Here is a 22,954-nt window from a genome sequence, read left to right on the forward strand (position 1 = left end):
TGAGCATAATTGAGCCCAAAATTTATGTGGTTAAGTGGAAAATTTGTTAAGTGAGTTTTGCCCCATTTTATGCCTTTTCTCACCACTTTTGTTAAGTGAATCACTGCAGTTGTTAAAATTAGTAACACAGTTGTTAAGTGAATCTGGTTTCCCCATTGACTTTGCTTGTCAGAAGGTCGCAAAAACCGTGATCCTGAGACATTGCAACCATCATAAATATGAGTCAGTTGCTAAGCATCTGAATTTTGATCCCATAACCACAGGAATGCTGTAACGGTCATAAGTGAGAAAAACGGTCTTGAGTTGCTTTTTTCAGTGCCGTGGTAACTTTGAACGTCACTAAATGAACTGTTGTAAGTCAAGGACTACATGCATTGCCTGAACATGGTATCTATCAGCAGCAGGATGATTAATCCCTTCCTGGCAAACCAAGGTCATTCCCAATTTCTTTTCAGCAATATAGGTGGTGGGCATAAAGCTTTTGATCTCAACCTTAAAAAATGATTAAACCTTTCTCCAACCTAGGCAAACCACAAGTCACGCCTCATCGGCAAAGTATAGAATAGAATAGAATAGAATAGAATTCTTTATTGGCCAAGTTCACAAGGAATTTGTCTTCAGTGCATAAGGTCTCTGTACATAAAAGCTATAAGTGACAAATCATGATCATAGTCATCATAAAAATACATTCATAAATCATAAGATACAATGCTTAGTGATAGTCATTGGATACTAAATAAGCAATGAACATAAATCATACTAGGAAACTAAATAAAACAATGTATATCATAAAGATACAAGCAACAAAGTGATAATAAGTAGAAAAGGAGATAGCTCATAGGGAAGATGAGACTGCTACTAATACAGCCTTACTAAATAGTCTGTTGTGGGAATTACGTTTAGCAGAGTGATGGCATGGAGGAAAAAAATGGTGTGCAGTGCTCTATAGTGTCGTTTTGAGGATAGAAGTTGGAACAATTTATGTCCAGGACATGAGAGGGTCTGTAGATATGCCTATAATCCTAGTATCAAAAAAAAAATCTATTCGTGTATTCAATCTGTTCCTTTCTTCTCCTCAAATCACGGCAACCCGTTATTGGTTTTCGGTTTTTCTCCACGCACAACAGCCCAGATGGCTGCTGACCTCAAAGATACTTCGTGGTTGCGCTGAACCATCCGCGTTATCTAAACTCTAGCCCGACAGCTCGTCTGAACATGTCCAATAGGACCTTTCCTCTGAATAAATCTATCAACCGGAGCTTGCGGGCGTCACGTGTCTTCCTCCACAGTAGGCAGGGCTGCCCCAGCCAGGAGGGGAATGCCGATTTCTTTGTCTAGTCTCGCTTGAGATTTGGCTAGGGACGGAAGCGGAGGCACAGGACGGGCAAGCAGGACGGAGTACATGGCGGGAGATTCGAGGGTCGAAAGCGCCGGGGACTTGCTAGCCGCAGCCCACGAGCACTTCGAAGAGCGGCAGCACGAGAGGGCGGAGGAGCTCTACAGCCAATACATACATCACTGCGCATGCTCCACCATGAGGTGATTCAGTGCCGGGATAACGCGCCTATGGGATCCCAAGTCTAAGCCCGACGGGGGGGGTTGTTTCTTGCCGAGGAGTGATCGGTTGATTACTAATCCCCGGAATCCTTTTCCACTCCTAGAGACCCACGTAGATCTTCTCCATGGCGAGCCTGACCTGTTCTTGCAGGTCTGGCGAGAGGATGCATTTCGTCGGTTGAGTGCAAATAATCGTGTCCGTCCAGCTTGTGCTATATGCAGCATGCTAATGTTAGAGACGATATCTGTTAATACCTGCACTTTTTGCACAGGATACCATACACGCAAAGTTCAGTTTTATCCCAAGCATGCTCATACTACTCTGTACAACCGAGGATTTCTAACTTAAGAGGCTGCCTTGCAAACCCAAATCCTAAGAGTTGCATGAATTGTACTGAAGCATCCCTGAGAAATTATTTGGTTTTATCTCAAGCAGCATTCCATATTATATCATGCTTACTATGGTAATGAAAAAAATTGTAAATGAAAAAATTACAGGAAGGTGTTGACTTAAAGTCACAATTGAACCCAACATTTCTGTTGCTAAGCAAGGCAGCTGCTAAGTGAGTTTTGCTCCATTTTATGATCTTTCTTGCCACAATGAAATGAATCCCTGCAGTTGCTAAGTTAGTAACTTAAGTGAATCTGGCTTCCCCACTGACTTTGCTTATCAGAAGGTTGCAAAAGATGAGCATATGAGTCCGGGACACTGCAACTGTCATAAATATGTGCCAGATCCAAGTGTCCCAAGTTTTATTACCTGATTGTGGAGATGCTGCAATGGTCATGTGAAAAACAGCTATAAGTAATTGTTTTCAGTGCTGTACTAACCTTGTACAGTCATTAAACAAATGGTTGTACAGTAGGTCAAAGACTACCAGTACAATAAACGTTTTTTTCTTTTCCTTTAAGCAAACACCTTTGCCATGATCTGGCAACAGCACTTAACAACAGAGGACAAATTAAATATTTCAGAGTTGAATTTTATGAAGCTATGGATGATTACACGTCAGCTATACAAGCACAACCAGATTTTGAAATCCCTTATTATAACAGAGGATTAATATTATATAGATTAGGTATGTACATAGACTTTTCTTAAATATTTAAATATCACATAATTATAATTGTTTTGTATAACTGCTTTGACTATTTTCTTTTTAATAGAGCTTTGTAAATGTATTCCTTTCAAGAAACCTAGTTCATTTTTTTGGGGAGATCCATGTTAAGATTACGGGGAAGTTCTTGAGAAATTGTTCATTTAAGTGTTTTATTTACGGTATATATTAAAATATTTAGATAATGCTTCACACAAAATATCTCACAGTTTGCAATGTACATAAAAATAACAAAAACTTTAAGATAAAACCATTAACATAAAATACCTGCATGGTACATTAAAAGCAAATGGAAGAGGGGAAAACAGCTTTTCGCTGTCATTCATACTGGAAAGGCCTGAGTGAAATTTTTAGTTTAGTTTACTTTATTGTCATTGCACCTCGTACAATGAAATTAATTGCCATGTTCAGTGTACATTATAACTATAAAAATAAAAACAAACACATCCTTCACATTCTATACAATTGAATTGAAAACCCCTGATAATTGCATTAATATTGCACTATACAGTAGAATTCAATATATTATTGGGGTGGGAGAGCAGTATTTCAAAAGAATGAGGTTCATCTGTCCATAGCCCATGATGATAACTTGAAAATAGTGATACTGTTGTCGGTATTCCCTAGATGATTTTATTCATAATATAGATTAATAACACTGAAGGTGATCTATGGTACTATAGATATCCATTAATGTTTGTCTTGTAAACAGCAATGGGTCATGCCCAGTATTTCCTAGCCGAACCACAGACAACTACAATGATCTAATACATATCGATTTTACAGAAGACAATGTTGAAAAAGCACTACGCAATCTAAAACCATCTCTATCTATTGGACCGGATGGAATATGTGCCTACTTCTTAAAAAAGCTATCCACTGCCATAGCCAAACCTTTAAGCATAATCTTTGAAAAATCTTTCAGGACCAGCTCCTTGCCTAACCTATGGTCACAAGCCACAGTCATCACCATCTTCAAAAAGGGAGACCCCAGCCTAGTTGAAAATTACAGACCAATCTCCTTATGCTGCGTCACCTGGAAAGTCATGGAATCAATTATTAACCAATCCATTATCCTCCACTTAGAGACAAACAACCTACTCTCCAATAAACAATTTGGTTTCAGGAAAAAACTATCCTGTAATCTGCAACTCTTACACTGCAAAAACATATGGACTACACAACTCGATCAGGGCAAAGCAATAGACGCAATCTACATAGACTTCTGTAAAGCCTTTGATTCAGTGACAAACTACTAAAACTAAAATCTTTTGGTATCTCTGGACACCTACATAACTGGATAGAAGCATTCCTGTCAAACAGACAACAAATGGTCAAAATTGGGAGTGTCCTATCAAATTCTGTACCTGTCAATAGTGGTGCCCCCCAAGGCAGTGTTCCGGGACCAACTCTCTTCATACTCTACATAAATGACCTCTGTGATCATATTAAGAGCAACTGCGTTCTTTTCACTGATGATGTAAAGCTGTTCAATACCACAGACAATACTGCTACCCTTCAAAAAGATCTTGACTATGTATCAGAATGGTCAAACAAATGGCAACTTCAAATCTCAACAAATAAATGCTCTGTCTTACATATTGGCAAAAAAAAATCATAAAATAAAATATAAGCTGAATAGTCAAGATCTTGTTGATGACCCAAGCTCTGTAAAGGACCTTGGAATACTCATCTTTAATGATCTAAGTGCTAGAGCCCACTGTAACTACATAGCCAAAAAGGCATTAAGAGTTGTTAACCTAATCCTACGTAGCTTTTTCTCTGGTAATATTACACTACTAACTAGAGCATACAAAACATTTGCTAGACTAATACTCGAATACAGCTCATCAGTCTGGAACCCACATTACGTATCTGATATTAGCACAGTTGCGAAAGTCCAGAAATATTTCACAAGAAGAATTCTCTACTCCACTACTCATTGTAGAATACCTTATGCCACCAGACTTGAAATTCTAGACCTAGAAAACCTTGAATTACGCCGTCTTCGGTCTGATCTAAGTATGGTATATAAAATCATACATTGCAATGTCCTACCTGTCAATGAATACTTCAGCTTCAACCATAACAACACAAGAGCACACAATAGATACAAACTCAAGGTTAACCACACCAAACTTGATTGCAGGAAATACGACCAGCAACAGAGTGGTCAATGTCTGGAATACTCTACCTGACTCTGTGGTTTCTTCCCCAAACCCCAAAAACTTTAACCTTAGACTGTCTACTATTGACCTCACCCCTTTCCTAAGAGGTCTGTAGGGGACTTGCATAAGCGCACCAACATGCCTACCGTCCCTGTCCTATTGTTTCTTTTATTTTATTTTCTTATATGTACCCATTTCATGTGTTCATAACTATGTATATACTTATACCTATTATCTTGTAAGCAATTGACAAATCAAATAAATAAATAAATGCCCATTGATCTGACCAAATTCTGCTCTGTGAATGTATAGGGTACTGAATAATCCATCGTTTTAAAAATCCTATTGCCATTACCTGTTCTTTCTTTAAGTATCAGAGTTCCAAAGAATAGAGAGTAAATAGCAAAACTTGCCATAGCACCATGTGATTGTTCATAAAGGAGGGGGAATGTGCCCCCTATTTTTATTGAGATGCTTTATTGAAATACATAAACTTAACGTACCGTTTTCCATCGAAAAACATACAAGCTCAAGGTCTAAAAGAATTTTTGCAAAGTAAATGTTTATTCCTCTGATGAGAGATTATAGCAGTAAATTTAAAAATAAATGAAGGATAGAAATTTCCTAATGAAAAGATTTACTACTATTATACTGCAATCATGATTAACATTTACTTCCTTTTCTTTCATAAGTACAATATAGAAATTGCAATTAGCCTAACTTTAAAATTCTTATTTCATGTTCATTCCATGTCAGCATGGAATCTCCTTAGATTTTAGATGTGTTCGATAGAGCAGGGGTGTCAAACTCAATTTCATTGAGCGCCACATCTTGGTTGTGGTTGACCTGGGGGGAGGGCAGGTATGGCTGACTGGGTGGGCATGGCTAGTTTGATGCCAATCTCCAAACTGCTGCATGTTTCCTCTTCGCATTGGATAGACTGGGCTGAAGCCAGGCTGGTCCAATCTTTCCACTTCTCATTGGGTAGACCAGGCCAAAGTTAGGCTGGCCTGATCTTTCCTCTTCTCATTGGGTAGACCAGGCCAAAGTTAGGCTGGCCTGATCTTTCCTCTTCTCATTGGGTAGACCAGGCCAAAGTTAGGCTGGCCTGATCTTTCCTCTTCTCATTGGGTAGATCAGGCCAAAGTTAGGCTGGCCTGATCTTTCCTCTTCTCATTGGGTACACCAGGCCAAAGTTAGGCTGGCCTGATCTTTCCTCTTCTCATTGGGTATGCCAGGACAGCCCCATCGGCTGGATCCAACCACATCACAGGTTGGATTCAGCCTGCAGGCCATGAGTTTGACACTCCTGTTAGAGGAATTGTTATTGTTGCTTGGCAAACAAGTTCATGACGAGCAAAGAAATTAGTTGTCTGTATTACAGGAAATTGTATACAAGTTTGTGAGCAGTTAACTACTGCTTTGGAAATAAAAATACGTTAGAAAAATAACGAATGTCTATGAGAATTTTTATCCGTCTATTCTTTGACTTTGCACATATAAAACCTCTTCTATGCATGCACAGTCATGAAGAGATTAAGATAATAAACTATCTGGTGGTTTGCTCATTGGGTCTTACTTCTTAGTAAATCTAAAATGTGGTAGCCTGAATAATTTAATAATAGAGTTTGTTTTACTCTGTTAATATATAAAATAACATAAAATCATCCCTTGTTTCCCTTTCATATGCAGGATTCTTTGATGAAGCCTTGAAGGATTTCAGGAAGGTGTTAGAACTAAATCCTAAATTTGAAGATGCTTCTTTGAGTTTAAGACAGACTCTCCTTGACAAAGAAAACAAGTTAAGAAGAGGTTATTGAAGTCCAGTGTGTCGAAGAAACAGGTTGTGAGCCTGGAATATTTGGTAAAGACGTAAATTTCCTGAGTGTGGGGGGATAAGGGTGTTACTTCTCAGTTTTGAATAGATCATTTTTTCCGTGCAAAGTAATCCTTAAGATATCAAACATTTGGCATGACTATTTACAGCACTTTAATTACATGAAGATTTATTTTATTCTGTAAAATAATTTGGCCCTATGTATATTGGCAACGTATATAAAACAAATTTCCTTGATAACCAGCTATTTCCTCATTAGAACAATATTACACTGCATTAATAAGCAATATCAAAGATATGATTTAGTGCAGAACTTCTACATGTTAACATTGGTGATTCTCCATAATGCCTAGTAATATTGATTGGCTTAAAAGTATACAGTATATTATAACATGCAAAAACCTGTTGTTTTCTCTCTCTCTCTCTCTCTCTCTCTCACACACACACACACACACACAACAAACAAACAAACAAACACAAAATAGTTTCTCTTCAGTCCAGTTCAATTCCTGATGACTTCCTGAATATATCCTTGCAGATTTCTTGGCAACAATTCAAGAACTGTTTTCCATTCTTTGGTGATATCTCTGGACTTCTTAGCCTAGTCTACAGCTGTAAAATTCCCTGGAGATACTCCCACCTACATAGCTTCCAAATCTAAACAAGCTCAACCTGATACTAAAGCACACAAATAAAAAAATTAAACAATGCAAATGTATCTATTTACATGTGTAGACATATGTACTAAACATTTTATAAACTATCCATATTTAGTATTTATATTCAAAATTAAATTTGTATTAATTTTGTAGTTAGAAAAAAATACAAGGGAACCACAATTGACATGAACTACTTTTCATTAACAGATTTCCCCCCAAATTTGTTCTTTTAATCTTATAGACACTTTCCCACATTTTTAAATATTAGTCAAAGATGAACTTCAGTACATCAGAGTGAACTCTGTCAAAATATCAAAAATACAGGAACATGTAATCTTAAGGATTTCTGTTTGATAAGTGTGATTGTTATTCATTAGTGGGTTTTCAATAGAGTTTTAAAAGACTCTGAAGATGGACAATTTAGAGGATTTGGGGATGACATCTGGTCATTTATTATCTATTTTATAAATCTTAAATCTGTTGATATTCAAGTGTACTTATTTCAATTTATGATGCTGGTTTGTTGTGTTAGGAATGTAAGTCACCTAACGGGTTGGAAATATATAAACCAGGGTTTAGACATTTTAATACTGTCTCTTTAAGGGAATGCTAAAATTGTAATTGGGTGTGGTTCCTCAAATGGCCATAAGATGGAGCCAGAAACCTGGTTTCCCAGAGGGTGTTGCTAGTTGGTTGATGTTCGCTGTTTTTGGTTCCTGCATTTCCCTATTGACTGTTGCTGATCATCATTATTCTTGGATTGATGTGAGTCTATTACTGAACTGTTTTTAATACTGGACTTTGTTATTGGATTATCCCTGGACTGAAAACTGACTGCTATAACCATGTATGACTTGGACTGCTTGTTGGACTTTGCTTAACCATTTACTGGAAGTAAAAACCTACATTTTATTATACAGTGTATCTGTCTGCTGGTTGTGTGTTATTCTTCACCACTCTCACTACGTCTCCCTGTGTGCGCTCATTCTCCTAACAGGGAATTACCTCAACAAGTTGTATTTTTTTTTGTCCTCAACAATTACAGTTAGGCCTCACTTCCGATGGTAACTGGGACTGGAATTTCCATTGCAATCACAATGTGTGATGTCATATCATGCCAACTTATAATGGCAGTTCCAGCAGTCCAAGCTGCCATTGCTAGCAATTCCTGTGCAGTCAAAAGCATCCCTCAGTCATGAGATCACATTAGAAATCTGCTGGCTTTCCCATTAACTTTGCTTGTTGGAAGCCAGCAATGAAGTCCTAGTTCAACAACCACTCCTTCAGCAATCTTTTGAAGTTACAACAGTGCTGAATGAGAGGGACTTACAACATGCCCTTGTTAAGACCATTGCAGCATCCCCGCAATCATGAGATGGCAATTCAGGCATTTGCATTGCATCCCATAGTCACATGAAAACCGTTTGCGATCTTTTAACAAGCAAAGTCAATGGGAAAGCCAGCAGGTCACAAATGACATTTTTTTTGCTGCAACTGCTGTCAGAAATCAGTGTGGTCACATGACATTGTGACACCTAGTGACATTCTAGCCCAGTGGTGGCTAACCTTTTTGGGCTCCTGTGCCAAAAATTGTGCTTGTGCTTGCACTTGCATGCCAGCACCCAGAAGGCAATGCGCCCCCCACACCCCCTATACATGCACGCCCAATCCCCACCCACCTCCATCACCCCTTTACCTGCACTGCACCTCACAGCTGATTGTCGGTGGGTTTGAGGCCTTTTTCGGCCTCCCAAAGGCTTGAGGAAGGCTTCTGCAGGCCGAAAACTAGCCCTGTTTCGTCACTTCTGGTATTTTCGGAAAAACAGGAAGTGATGAAACAGGGCTACTTTTCGGCCTGCAGAAGCCTTCCTCACGCCTTTGGGAGGCAGAAAAAGGCTTCAAACCCACTGACAATCAGCTGTGAGGTGCACACATGTGCAGTGAGGTAGGTTTGCCTGCAGCTTGTGTGCTAGCATAAATGGCTGTGCGTGCCACCTGTGGCACGCATGCTATAGGTTTGCCATCACAGTTCTAGCCAGTCCCAGTTACCGTTGTTAAACGAGGACTGCTTCTACAAAGATATGTGAAAGCCAGGGCGACTGTTATTTTGTCCAATCCAGCAAAATGCTCTGTATCTGTTGCCCTGGGTCTGGAAAATACAGTATATCACAGAAGCGAGTACACCCCCTTACATTTTGTAAATATTTAAGTATATCTTTTCACGTGACAACACCGAAGAAATGACATTTGGCTACAATGTAAAGTAGCGAATATACAGCTTGTATATCAGTGTAAATGTGCTGTCCCCTCAAAATAACGCAGTACACAGCCATGTCTAATCTGCTGGCAACAAAAGTGAGTACACCCCTAAGTGATAATGTCCAAATGGGGCATAAGTAGCCGTTTTCCCTCCCTGGTGTCATGTGACTGGTTAGTGTTATAAGGTCTCAGGTGTGAAGGGGGAGCAGGTGTGTTAAATTTGATGTTATTGCTCTCTCTCTCATACTGGTCACTGGAAATTCAACATGGTACCTCATGGCAATGAACTCTCTGAGGATCTGAAAAAATGAATTGTTTATCTAAATAAAGATTGCCTAGGGCTATAAGATTGCCAAGACCCTTGAAACTGAGCTGCAGCATGGTGGCCAAGACCATACAGCAGGACAGGTTCCACTCAGAACAGGCCTTGCCATGGTCGACCAAAGAAGCTGAGTGCCCATGCTCAGCATCATATCCAGAGGTTGGCGTTGGGAAATAGACATATGAGTGCTGCCAGCATTGCTGCAGAAATTAAAAGGTGGGGGTGGGGTCAGCCTGTCAGTGCTCAGACCATATGCCACACACTGCATCAAATTGGTCTGCAGGGCTGTCGTCCCAGAAGGAAGCCTCTTCTAAAGATGATGCACAAGAAAGGCCGCAAGCGGTTTGCTGCCGACAAGCAGACTTAGAACGTGGATTTCTGGAACCATGTCCTGTGGTCCAATGAGACCAGTGGTGGTATTTAAATAAAGTTGCCACCGGTTCGGTGGGCGTGGCTTGGTGGCCGCACTTTGCACACATGCACACACTTTGCATGCGCACGCGCGCCAAACACGTACTTTGTGCAGGCGCAGAGGCATTCTAACTTGCCTCCTGCAAGCCTCCACGATGGTGGTCACTGCAGCAGCTGCCGCGCGGCGCTATTCTGCGCCGCACAAAGCTGCGTTTTGAATTCTGGCCATAAAAGTGATTATGGGAGTCCAGGTGGGCGGACGGGCGGGCCAACACAGAGCAGCGAAGAGAACCTGTTCAGTCTCCACTGCTCATCGCCACTACCGGCTCTCCAGAACCGGTCGAATACCACCACTGTATGAGACCAAGATAAACTTATTTGGTTCAGATGGTGTCAAGCGTGTGTGTGGCAGCAACCAGGTGAGTAGTAGTAAAGTATATTTATCACAGAACCATAGGGTTGGAATGGATCTTGGAGGTTTCTAAACTATCTACCCATAGCAGAAATCATCGAACCATCTGGACAAATAACTATCCAGTCTTTTCTTGAAAACCTTGATACAACATTAATAATGTAACAGCAATTCCTTGTTTAATATCTTCTGAGAATAATTGTTCTTTAGCAACACTGCTTTAGCATTTGGTAGGTATTTAGTCTGTTTTAATTTGTTACCTTCTTATCTATCCTTAAAGTGCCACCATTATAGTTAATGTTACTGTAGTTTAATTAAACTGAAATTGGGGGAAGAAGAAAAAAGAAAAGTCAGTTCACTAAATTTTATAATTGTAATTCAGGTCTTGACTGAACTGTTAGGCCTTCTGCTGAATTATTTCAACAAAAGTGTAAAAGTAATTAACCTAAATGACTATAGTAAATACTATAACAGTCCCCCAAATTATTTTCTTAAAGATTTATTAAAGCATCATTTATAAACAAAGATGAAAATACATACAGATTTGAAGCAAGCAAACGACAAAAGTAGTGTCCTTTTCTGGCATTCATACCATATGACAAAAAGTGTCGAACTATTAATTCCAACTTCAGGCTTTAAAAATATTGTTTCAAGGCATAGGGATAACACAGTAAAAACTAGTGTAACACAAAAAGTTTCAGGTAAATACATATATGCAACAGTGCACCACATAGGAACTAATTTTCCCACACTAAAAAAAGAAAAAAAAATCTTGCCATTGATATGATTGTTCTTCAGAACTAATCTATATTTGCAAGACGCTTGATTTCTTAAATGTGTAATATCCAGAACTTGCTTAACATAATAAAAGTATTTATTGAAGCAAAATGAAATTACAAATCCACAGAATTGGAGTTGTATGCAGAAGCTGAAATTACAAAATAAAGCCCCACAGCAAGAATTACTTAAGAGATTTAAGGAGATCAATAAAATTAAAGCTAGCAAGAGGGAGAAAAATCACTCCCTTTTGAACTGTGTTTAGTAAGGTTATATCAAATGCCTCTTCTCGTATGGTTGCTCCTAAAACCCTGAATATTTAAGCAATCTTACAATATAAAAAATGAAGCTATACAGTTTTTGCTAGAAACATGGCTGCTTCAGGCAGGAATGTAAGGAGGTGGCGGCTCCTTTTCTGGCATTTTCACTGCCATTTCATAGGATGGCAAAACATACTGTAAGAAAAAAAAGATTATTATTAGAGTTAGTTTATTGATTAACTGACTGACCATACTAAGATGCAATATACCATTAACTAAAATATTTGTAATAGTAATAAACCATTTTCATGAAATCTCATAAAACATTTTAGTAACAGTTTTTCCTCAGTGGCAAATTGCCTCCAGAAATTAAATTAAAACTAATATTAAACTACTGAATGAATTGCTATGTTATTCCAAATCAGTGGTTTTATGTATATACAGTATGAGTTAAAACCCAAGTGGTTTCTGTTGTCAACAATTGTCTTATCTGAGTAGTGGTAAGCAGATTAAATTTGAAATAGGTCTCAAGCTGTATGAAATGCGAAGAACTTCATAGCATTGGGGAATTTCAAAGAAATGAATTGCTCTGCAGTATATGTGTACTTCAACAGAACTTCTAAACATTTTTTGAAAGAGATGCCTTGATGTCTATCTCTTGTAGCAAATGTAGCTTTCTCGCCAGTTAACAAGCTCAAACATTCGCAGCACACACTCCCTCTATGCTGATTACAGGCTTAGACAAAACATATATACTCTTGAATGATATGCCTTTGTGTCACATGCAGAGTTAATTACTCCAGCCCTTCCTCTACTGAAGATATAAAAAAAAAACCATGGTCATTTTAAAACCAGGGGAAATTCTGGAAAATGTGGGGGGAAAAAGACTGAGTAAGGGACAGATGTTTCCATTGCCCCAAGAGCAAATTCAGGAGCTCCCAAGAAGCAGGAGCAACCTAGGAATCTTGAAGCAGAATATTTTTTCTTCAGTTTCACCCAGAAATTTGTGTTAAGTTTCCCAATTCATTTTTATGCGTTACCCAAACCTTAATATTATTTTCTCTGGGGGGAAAAAACCCTTGGAACTGTATCTGCAATTACAGCTTTGTATCCATCTGAAAATAATCATTTTCTTTAATATCAATTAAAGAATATCAATATTAAGCTTTAATATCAATTTGAAATATCTATGCAATTTCTTTTTACTAGACTTTGAGGTAAAGGACAAGCCATTTGTAGCAGACTTCTGACACCTTGTGATCTGCCTAGATCACTGCTTTTTTTGATATGTTTCTCTCAAGAAGCTGTTTTACAGCACTGAACTGCTTTAGAATTTATCCTCTACCTTTTTTCCTACTTAAAGGTTTTTAAATGTTCTTTATGTTTCATCTTTCTTTATTTCAAACTAAAGTTTTTGTGTATCTGCAACAAGATTGATCAGTTTCCTGAGGGAAGGAAAGACTGACTCTTCTGGCCACACAGAGGCTAAGCTATGTAAGTAGGAATTCAATTGACTGAAATTACTACATTTTTTGAACTTTTATTCTTTTTATCATTAGAACATGTGAATATCCTCTCTCACAGACATATTGATATTAGCAGTGAGGATGTCAGATGAAGTAGATAGATACTGGCAGTGTGAACCATCAAGCTGCTCCCCCAGAGCAGGAGACCAAGATGTGAAAATCCACAGCATTTCTGAGAGGTAGATCTTTTAACTTGCTAAATTACTGAGCCTGATTAGGGCTTGGGTTGGAAGACAACCAGGAAACACTTAGGATACAGGCTAAACTAGAAAGTCAAAAACCCAACAACTGTAAACCACCTTCATATAGCCAATAAAAAAGTCACCCAAGATTGAATTAAAACTGAGGAAGACTATATGAAAATATCCAACTGGTAGCTTTAATGGATAAATTTGCACTTATTAGTTAAAGGATAAATCCATATAATGGATAAATGCATTAATTTATTCAATTTGTATGATTCCCCATCTCATCTACGCAACCCTTTGAGTGTGTATTAGAAATGAATGTATATTAAAGTGTATATTAGAAATTAAACTGGTTCAAGTGAAACACATATCCATAATCACAGCCTTAGTGCTTCACACTAGAAATTAGCTTAGTTTAATTTCATAAACCATTTACCTGTGGGGGTGCTTCAAATGCTGGGTAGACAGCTATTTCAGGCACATTTCTATTGCAAATGTATTTATAACAGTTCCAGACACAATTAATTAGATAGGCCTGCAAGAGGAACAAAAAATACATTATCTGAACATACCATAACAGCAGAAGAATTGTGCATTATAGCAACTTCAGAAGCACAAAATATATAACTATTTGGCAACATATTAAATACACTTTTCTATTCAAATCAGTTGCATTGCTCTCTAATAAACTAGCCAGCTACAGTTATAACTACAGCACCTCTCTAAATTGGTGATACTTCAAGATCCTCCAATATATCAGAATATATGTTAATACCTTCAGTTTAGCTGAAAAGAATGCTACCATTGGCAAAATGTGTATACAAAAGACAAAACAGTGCATATAAATAAAATAAATATGTGATAAGAGGGAACAGAAACATTTAACCAATCATAACTGAACTCTCAGTACAGTTAAAGAACTACAGAGAAGAGAACCAAAAAACCACTCAAACAAATAACAGGAATGACAGCTAAGAAACTCAAATCATATGCTTTAATTTTAATTACTAAGACATGAATGAGAAATTCATATCACTTAAGAGGTACATTTTAAAGTATCCAAAAACTGACCTTTAAAATAATGATCCAAACAAAGAACAATAGGACAATGAACAGAAGACAGCTTGAATCAAGGTCAAGAAGATCATCTTTGTATGGGAATTCTGGCTAGAAAAAGAAACAGTAACATAGTTATTACATATTCTACTATCAGGTTCTTTGGTATCCAGAAAAACCTATTCTAAACTTGTGAAAATTAGTCCAAAACAAAAGATACAGATTGTTTAGTATTTTTTTAAAGGCTATTTTGTCATGAAGCAAAGCAGATGGAAGCAGTGGAACATTTTTGCACATTATCCTTACAGCTTGCAACTGTTACAAGAATTCCTTATCTTTAAACCACAGAAGGAAGATTTAACTGAGGTCAGAGTGCCATGTGGCACAACCTCCTTTAAAAAGAGGAAGTGAAGAATAGGGATTTAGGTAGCATTGAAGCAAAGGCCACTAACTATATGAGGATCCAAAAATGTTTGTGTCAGTTAAAGAAACTGATATTCATCTCAGATTTCAAGACATAATTTACATAGACAGAGGTTTTCTTAAATGTGGAAATTTTTTGAGAGTTCCAATTATGCAGCAGAAGTGCCTCTTCGACAGCAAAGAAAGATCCTCCATTTTAAAAACCTCATATTTCCTAGAAATCTCAGGCATACTGGTAGAACATTGCACGGGTGCATATCTACTACCATAATTGGTATTTCTGCCAGGAATAGATGTCACCCACATAGAGAAAAGCTTGCTCTGGAGGTCTCTACTTTCTAAATGAGTGCAGACAGGGTCTGCCAGCCTGGAGTTAGGACACCTAATTCTCCTTGCCCGTTTCAAAGAGAAGAAATTCTAAAAATGTAAGATGTACTGGGATTAAGAACTATGAATCCTATATATCCTTTATCTCATCCAGTTCATGTGATCTTGCTAAGCTTATGCTCACTACGTTACCTCCCATTACTCGATTAAAGATTATTGTCATGGACACTTACTAGTTGTTCCAGGTATTCTTTTATTCTTGGCAAATAAGTCAGATAACTTATAGCCATGAGACAGCCGAGAACAAAGTCAAAGAGTTGGTAACAAAAGAATGGAATCAGCCAACTGACGCGATGCTAAAAATGCAAAATGAGAATAATGTGTTACTCTTGAAGAGAAAAAGAAAACCAGTGATGAGAAATTAGAATCATTCAAGTAAAACTTACAGTAATTGCTCCATACACCAACATAGCACTGATTGTAAACATGAGGAGTGAGATGGCAAAGAGAACACAGGCATTTTCTGGTGGGGGGAAAATATTAAGAGTTCCTTTAACAATAAAAACAAATTAAAACAAACCGCCTGCACTACATGCTAGCAGAATGTATCTTACTGATACATCTAATTTAGCAATTAAATAAACTAGAATTAGAACTAGAGACTTTAAGAATTTGGTGCACTGGTTAGTATTGGGGTGTAGTTAAAAAGACTGAATTTTGCTGCAATGGCCTACACTTCAGGGACCTGTCATAACTATCATTCATTCAGTGCCATAACTTCAAAACATCATTGAATAGTCATTAAATGAGGACCACCTGTATCTCTAAGTTGTACAGGCAGGAGTTGGCATTATAGAAATTATTTCAATTTTTGCATATTTATCTGGCATTGGAAATGACAAACACTTTCTACTACCAAGCCATTGTTCAATGACAAACTCAAATTATAGTTTTCCCAGTAAGTCAAACCACAAACCAAGATGTTTCATTTTATGTACCTCACAAATGTACACACTGGTGGAATATTTTAAGAACCTTTTCCTAATACATACATCCTGAAATATTCAAATGTCACTCCTTTAAAATGTATACCTACCAGCAACCCTCTCAGAGGAATAATAGTTTCCAATAACCTCATACTGGATATCTACAGATGACACAGTATTGGGATGAGTCACTTCAACTGTCAGTAAAATACCCATCAACAAATTCACCACCTGCAAGATATACATATATCTATAAATCTTTTTACATTTATTTATGAATAAAACAATTGCTAGTTTAAGACAGTTCAATGTTTAGGTTAAAATAGTTCAGAATTCCAGCCTATGTATATCCTTTTATAGCATAGTTCAAACTTTAATATTCTGTTGATTGCAAGAGTAGCTGTAAACGTGCATTGTCAAATGATGCATTTACTAACTTTTCTATACATACACAGAGACTGCAAGTAGAGAGCACAGAGGCTCTTTTACAGAGTAAACTTAGCCTTTACTGAATGTGGGGGGAAAAACTTTTTCCCGTTTTTACCTGTTCCTCCCCCTTAAAAAGTCAACTAAGATAATCTACCCCTTTTCTTGGTTACTATTACCATCAAGTGATGGAAGGGAAGGGATTCTGCTGGGATTCAGCCAGTCACAGCCCCCTCATAATACAGCAGTAAAACATTAGTATCAACAACAATGAAAACCATAAAGTCTAATTATCTTTTAGTGGGGATCACCTAGAAGAGGGGATTTACTGAGATTTTAAATCACTTTGCCATCCTATGTATAATACATGCATATTTAAAATAACATTGTATTATTTTTAAAAATATCTGAAATGTGATTAACATTTTGTGCCTAAATTCCATAGTGGCATTGGCAAAGATCAGATTGGAATTGCTGCATTTCAATAGCACAATTATTTACAATTCTGAGAAAAGAAATTCATAGAAACTGCAGAATAATCCCTCAATAATCCTAAATATACTTTAATTTTTTTTAAAAAAAAACCCTAAAATATCATTCCATAAACACAGGGTAAAAAAAAAGAACAGAAAATACATTGCCAATCTGTGGGTACAGCCTCCTTAACCCTTATCAGGGCCTTGGTCCTGCAGCCAGTGCCTCATGAAGGGCTCAAAACAGCCAGCAATCATCAAGATGCAACCCATCATAGCTATAAATTTGAATTTATGAATATTCAAGGTAAAGAAAATTAATAGTAATACACTAACTAAAAAGAGATTTGCAGGTGACTTTTTTAATAGGAATTATCTTAATTGCATTTTGAAACCGAATATGATAAAAGTAATATTTACATCAACAGATTTAAAACAAGCAAAATTTTCTCCAGTTCTTTCAATAGATGGAAAAAAGTGACACATCCAACATTTAAAATTTGGAAAAAATTGCCTATGTTAACTTCTCTCCCTTCCTGTAAATTTCAATTGTTTTAAAATTAAAAGTAAGCTTTCAAAATATGGATAATTTTAAAAAACATATTCCATAGAAAACTCAAAGGAACATGGAACAACAGTAGGCCACGTCTACAGAATACAATATATTCCAGAAAACCAACTCTGATGATAGCCAAATTTTCAGAACGTATAATTGCGAAGCAATTACATACAGACGTGACATATGGTTTTATAATAGTCTACAGCAGTGATCCCCAACCTTTTGACGCCATGCCCGGTATCGCATCAGCTGGGCGCCGCCATCTTTTTATGAAAACGTGCCCGGTGAGGTTTCTACCCGGAAAAGCTCACTGGAAGCACTTTTTCATGAAAAAAAGATGGCGGCGCCCAGCAAGCCAGCAGCCTGGTAGGAGTTGTTCCACGGACCAGGACCGGTCCGCGGACCGGTGGTTGGGGACCCCTGGTCTACAGGATTCTTTTACAGCATTTAATATTTAGTTAGCTTAATTTAGTTTAAAGAGTTTATTTTAATCTGTATCATAAACAAAACAAAAATGCCTCATGAACAGCATTATGTGATAGGTATTACAAGCAACCAATGATCTCTTCTCCACATTTTATCCATCAGAGACACATCTCTCATTTGATATCACAACTTTCCAGATCAAAACAGAAAATCATAGCTTAAATATTTGTTTCATTTTTCAGCTGCCACTATAAGGCTAGTTAAGGACTATTTTGTCCTGATGGAGAAAGCTAAATGCTTTCTCTTTCTTCCTTGTTTATTATATAACTACCACTGAGTTTTATTACATTAGGAGTGTAAGCAAAGGTCTTCAGGAAATGTTCAAAAAATTGTTAAAGAGATACAATCTCAATAATTATCAAGTGTTAAAATGTTCTTTTAAACTACTGCAATTAAACCCAGTTACATAAGACCTGCAACAATCTTTATAGCTAACACTATTACATAACAGAATCATTGAATCTCCACATTATAAAAGAAATTTAAATAAAAAATTTGTATTACAAAACTTCTATTCAGTATATCCTTATTTGCAGTGATTCAAACTATAGCAAACACAAAAGCAGATTAAGTTTAGAGAAAAGCTTTAAAATTTAATTACATTTAAAAAATTTTCATACTGCAGTATTTTAAAACTGCCTTTCCACATACTGTATACGAGCTTCCCTATAAACAGGAAAAATCTATTGTTCAGGAATGAAATTCTAAAGTCTAAGACAGTATGCTATCTAAAATTTGTAGTCATAGCAATTAAATGTACCTTTAGTTAATTTAGTAATCTACAAGAATGGCACATACCAGTATTTTATTCTAAACAGAATACAAAGCTTTACCTACACAGACTAGATTCAAATTTGGACAATAAAAATTCTTCTCCCAATGTAAAATTGACCAGCAAACTGAAGTCAACTTTTGTTCTCATTTTTTTAACTGTCCTACAGCTATTTCATCCTTGCAGAAAGCTGTTAGTTTAATCACCAAAAGTATTACAGGTAACTAACTCATTTAGATCAGATGTCTTCAATATATTAGGTTTAGTAATATCAATCTCTGACAGCATAAGGACTAATTTTAAAAGAATACAATTCTTTACACATCTATTTAATCTACAGAGTTGAAACCAGTTTCCTTCTAGTCTAAGAACTATTTCAAGGATTCTTCAGATTCTGTTATCAATAGGGCTGAAATGGAACAGCTGATGGATAGATCTCTGAAACAGCACCAATTTTCAGAGTCTCTTGGGCTCTGTTGCACTAAATTTGAAAGAGCAGCAAGATGGACTGTGGACTTTGAAGGAAATAGTAATTAAATATTTAGGAATTCCTAGATGGTTAGGTGTTGTAGTACAATTTTTTCTTTCAGACATACTAAAGGAACACAAAAGGAATTTGGTAATCTACTGCATGGGAACTGTTCCACTGTCTAAATAGCTCCTCCCAGTCAGTATGAAAATCCAATCCCTCACTTAAAAGGAAAACAAAGTATTAAGCTGAATTCAGGTCAACACTAACTTGCGTATCAACAATACAAAGCTTCTAAATTGTTCTTATGAAGGAAAAGTAGTTATACTGAAATTTGATTCTGCTTCCTTTCATTAAATCTCCTCCCAAAACTGTAAATCTGTTCTTGTCAGTCCACATAAGTATAAATCTGTTTTCTTTCCACAGAAGTATACATCATGATATAATTTATAAGCTGTATAATTACATGCAAAACTCATAAAATTACATTTCATTATCACTCTCATGCCATATATAGTTTTTAAAAAGCAAGCTTAAAACCAACTTTTCTTCAGATAAACTGGAATAAAATCAATGCAAAATCTTGCTTGACTCCTGAGGACTTCATGAATAATATCCACAAAGTTTTGTCAACTAAACTCTAGATCAAGGGTCTTCAAACTTGGCAGGTTTTAAGATTTGTGGACTTCCACTCCCAGAATTCCTGAGCTAACATGACTGGAGGAAGAATTCCGAGAGAGTTGAAGTCCACAAGTCTTAAAGCTGTCAAATTTGAAGAGCCCTGCTCTAGGTCTTCTGCCTAGTTGTTGTTTTTTTAACTTCCCAAACTAGCCTGCCTATCTTGTATTTATCAATAATCTCTCATCCAACTATTAGGCAAGCCTGAACCTGGTTAACTTAAGCCCAAATATGATCAGCCAGGTGCTCCCACCTAGTTTCATAAATCAGAATTAGACCTGCTACTTCAGTCCTGAAGTATACTAGGTTAGTGAATAAGTTCCCAATTTGTTTTCCTTTATTTCAGGCTGATTTAAAAAAGAACAATATTTTGAAATGTCTTATTCTTCATTTGTCTTATGTCTTATTCTTCATTCTTCTATTTTATTCTTCATTCTTCATTTCTTCTATTTTGTCTTATGTCTTATTCTTCATTCTTCTATTTTAATCTCTTAATTTTTACTAAAAGCATCCAAGCACATACCTAAATATTAACTGCACGCCTATAGGTAGCAATGCAAAGTCAATATCTATGGAGATTCTCAGTCATCCACGTCCTGGCTGTCCCACAGGTGCTTTTTCCAAAGGCAACTGGACTTTGTTTTTCTTTGAAGACATTTTGATTCTCACCCAAGAAGCTAAACATCTTCAAGGAAAAACCAAGTCCAGTTGCCTTTTGAAAAAGCACCTTTGGGAATGCAAAGTCAATACAGAAACTGGCAGGTCACCGCCAATAGTAATCACATGGCTGCAAGATGTCCTGATCACATGCTGCCTAACAGCAGCAACGGGACTGCCAAAACTGTTGCCATAATTCAGTACACTCAGGTGATATTGTGAGTGGGACCAAATACAGTGGTATTTGGTGGAAGAGTCTCAATTACCACTGGTAAGCAAGGACTGCCTGTATGGATTCTTTTCATACATATTTTCATTAAATAAAAGCTGACCTCCCACTCATTAACAGAACAAGGTCCTCCATGCCAAGTAATTAGCAACAGAACCCACTGACAAGCCCCCTCCACTTTTAATATATCCCTATGGAGGTAATTTCTGCAGCAAGAAGTGGCAAGGAGCCATAAGCAAAATGTTTTAAAGGGGGCAAACTAATTTTTGTAAGCATATATTAAAAACGACCTGGGATATTAAAGATTCAGAGATAACAATGCCACTAAATATTAATTGTTGGGAAGCAACAGAGGAGGAAGGCTGTTCACTTCCCACCTAAAGGTTTTTTAGAAGCATTTAGTTAACCTGTCTGGGAAACAGAATATTGAACTAGGTGAAGTTTTCATCACAGCTCTTTACACCATCCATTTGAAAGCAAGCAGCTTTAAGGTAGGGGCAAGAGAGACTCTTAAAAATTGGTGACCATGAGGTTCAAAAAACAATGCCATACTGGAATTCAAGTGTTCCCCCACACACACACGCAAATCTTGCAGCGTGTCCCTCTGCAAGCCACACACACAACTCTCCTTTTCCTCTAAGAGGAAGTTCATACAAGAGCAGAGTTGAAACTTTACTGCCACTGCAACCCCATGCCCTTCTCTGAAATATTGCAGCATCCGAATGTAATACTGTAAGATGATTAACAGGCTACTGGAAATTTGATGTAGTAATTCGCCAATTTCAACTTTAAGGAAATCCGCTTCCCTCAATTTGCAAGTTAATTGATAGAAACTTCATTTCTCTCTGAAAGTCCCGGAGCAAAAGAAAAAAGAGGGGAAAAAAAAAAACCCCAGAGGAAGCGCATGCGCCCGAGGAAACGCAGCTTAGCGACTCACCCCTCCATCCACTCTTCTCCCCCTTTTGCCCTATTTTCGCCCGCGCATGCGCAAAACCCACAACCGTTTATCTTCCTCTCCTGTTATATTCCTCTTACCATATACCAGGTCCCCAAAATGATAGTCCCGGTGCGGACATGACAACAACCACAGCAGCGAGTACTATAAAAACGATCTCGGCTCCGTTTAAACGTCATTGTTCTACTGGCGGAGGCGGCGAAGCCTTCTCTTCTTCAAACGGAACGCCGAATGAGACGATTCCCGCCCCCCCTCCGCAGTTAGCGCGAGGGCCGCGGCGGCGCCTGCGTCTCACATAAAATTCTAACCAATCAACCGACGCAGAAGGAAGCACGGAGGAGGAGGGGGAGTTCCCTCTCAACTTGCAGGGCGGGACAAACGGTTATTGTCACCGTAGCCGGCCAATGAAAAAGCACTTGTTACCATGTGAATACGCCAGCCTTTATCTGGTGACGCTGCAAAGACCGCTACCGGAAATTATGCAATTTGATGGATTTGATCAAAGCTGTGCTTCCAAAAGCTGCCCAAATTACCCAAAATTGGGTAATGGTGGTCTTTCCCCACCCCCTTTGGTGAACAACATACAAGCCCAATCACAACTGGGATATCTAAATTGAAACTGAAAGCGGTTTTGGGTATTGAAGGAAAAAGTCTGGGAAGCACTGGTGGGTTTCTGCTTTTCTGCTGGTGGGCTTATCTTACTAAGGAAATTAAGTTAAGAGTTAAGTTTCTCTTTTCCACATCTCTTTCATATAGAATTGCCTTAGCTTGCTACTCCTGCAAAAATTAAAACGTTATTGGAAGCGGAGGTTATGCTTAAGAGTGCAAATCATTTTATAACATGAACCTGTTTTAACTGAGTTTCTTATCAGAAGAGCAATGTCCAAGCAATATTTCCGGCTCTTTTTAACTAAAGCAGATTTTTTTTTTAAATCTTACAGCCCCTGCACTTTCCCAACTGCAA

General features: G+C 37.5%; 2 protein-coding genes across 2 annotated transcripts; one reads left to right on the plus strand and one right to left on the minus strand.

Annotated features, from left to right (window-relative positions):
* The first annotated feature begins 1,263 nt into the window (after positions 1-1,263).
* Positions 1,264-8,261, plus strand: TTC32 (tetratricopeptide repeat domain 32). The gene is made up of 3 exons (XM_026675567.2): positions 1,264-1,539; positions 2,470-2,636; positions 6,536-8,261. Exons 1-3 carry the CDS (start codon positions 1,403-1,405, stop codon positions 6,661-6,663), a joined length of 432 nt encoding a protein of 143 aa, XP_026531352.1. The 5' UTR covers positions 1,264-1,402; the 3' UTR covers positions 6,664-8,261.
* A 2,965-nt stretch (positions 8,262-11,226) lies between these two features.
* On the minus strand, positions 11,227-22,248 carry LAPTM4A (lysosomal protein transmembrane 4 alpha). Its single transcript, XM_026675566.2, has 7 exons — positions 22,071-22,248; positions 16,397-16,517; positions 15,747-15,823; positions 15,534-15,656; positions 14,566-14,661; positions 13,931-14,029; positions 11,227-11,975 (listed from the first exon to the last, which is right to left on the minus strand). Exons 1-7 carry the CDS (start codon positions 22,167-22,169, stop codon positions 11,901-11,903), a joined length of 690 nt encoding a protein of 229 aa, XP_026531351.1. The 5' UTR covers positions 22,170-22,248; the 3' UTR covers positions 11,227-11,900.
* Positions 22,249-22,954: the final 706 nt, after the last annotated feature.

This window comes from Notechis scutatus, chromosome 1 (assembly GCF_049901735.1).
Source record: "Notechis scutatus isolate UNSWTSFEM ecotype Mainland chromosome 1, rNotScu1.2, whole genome shotgun sequence".
Classification (NCBI taxonomy): domain Eukaryota; kingdom Metazoa; phylum Chordata; class Lepidosauria; order Squamata; family Elapidae; genus Notechis; species Notechis scutatus.

Bases quoted from the DNA above. Each gene is read 5' to 3' on its own strand.
- TTC32 (XM_026675567.2), top strand. From the start codon at position 1,403: ATGGCGGGAGATTCGAGGGTCGAAAGCGCCGGGGACTTGCTAGCCGCA. The intron at 1,540-2,469 runs GTGATTCAGTGC...TTTTCCTTTAAG, and splicing joins TGCGCATGCTCCACCATGAG to CAAACACCTTTGCCATGATC. The intron at 2,637-6,535 runs GTATGTACATAG...TTTCATATGCAG, and splicing joins ATTAATATTATATAGATTAG to GATTCTTTGATGAAGCCTTG.
- LAPTM4A (XM_026675566.2), bottom strand. From the start codon at position 22,169: ATGACGTTTAAACGGAGCCGAGATCGTTTTTATAGTACTCGCTGCTGT. The intron at 14,662-15,533 runs GTAAGTGTCCAT...TTCTTTTTCTAG, and splicing joins AAGAATACCTGGAACAACTA to CCAGAATTCCCATACAAAGA. The intron at 14,030-14,565 runs GTCAGTTTTTGG...TTCCTCTTGCAG, and splicing joins TTTGGATCATTATTTTAAAG to GCCTATCTAATTAATTGTGT.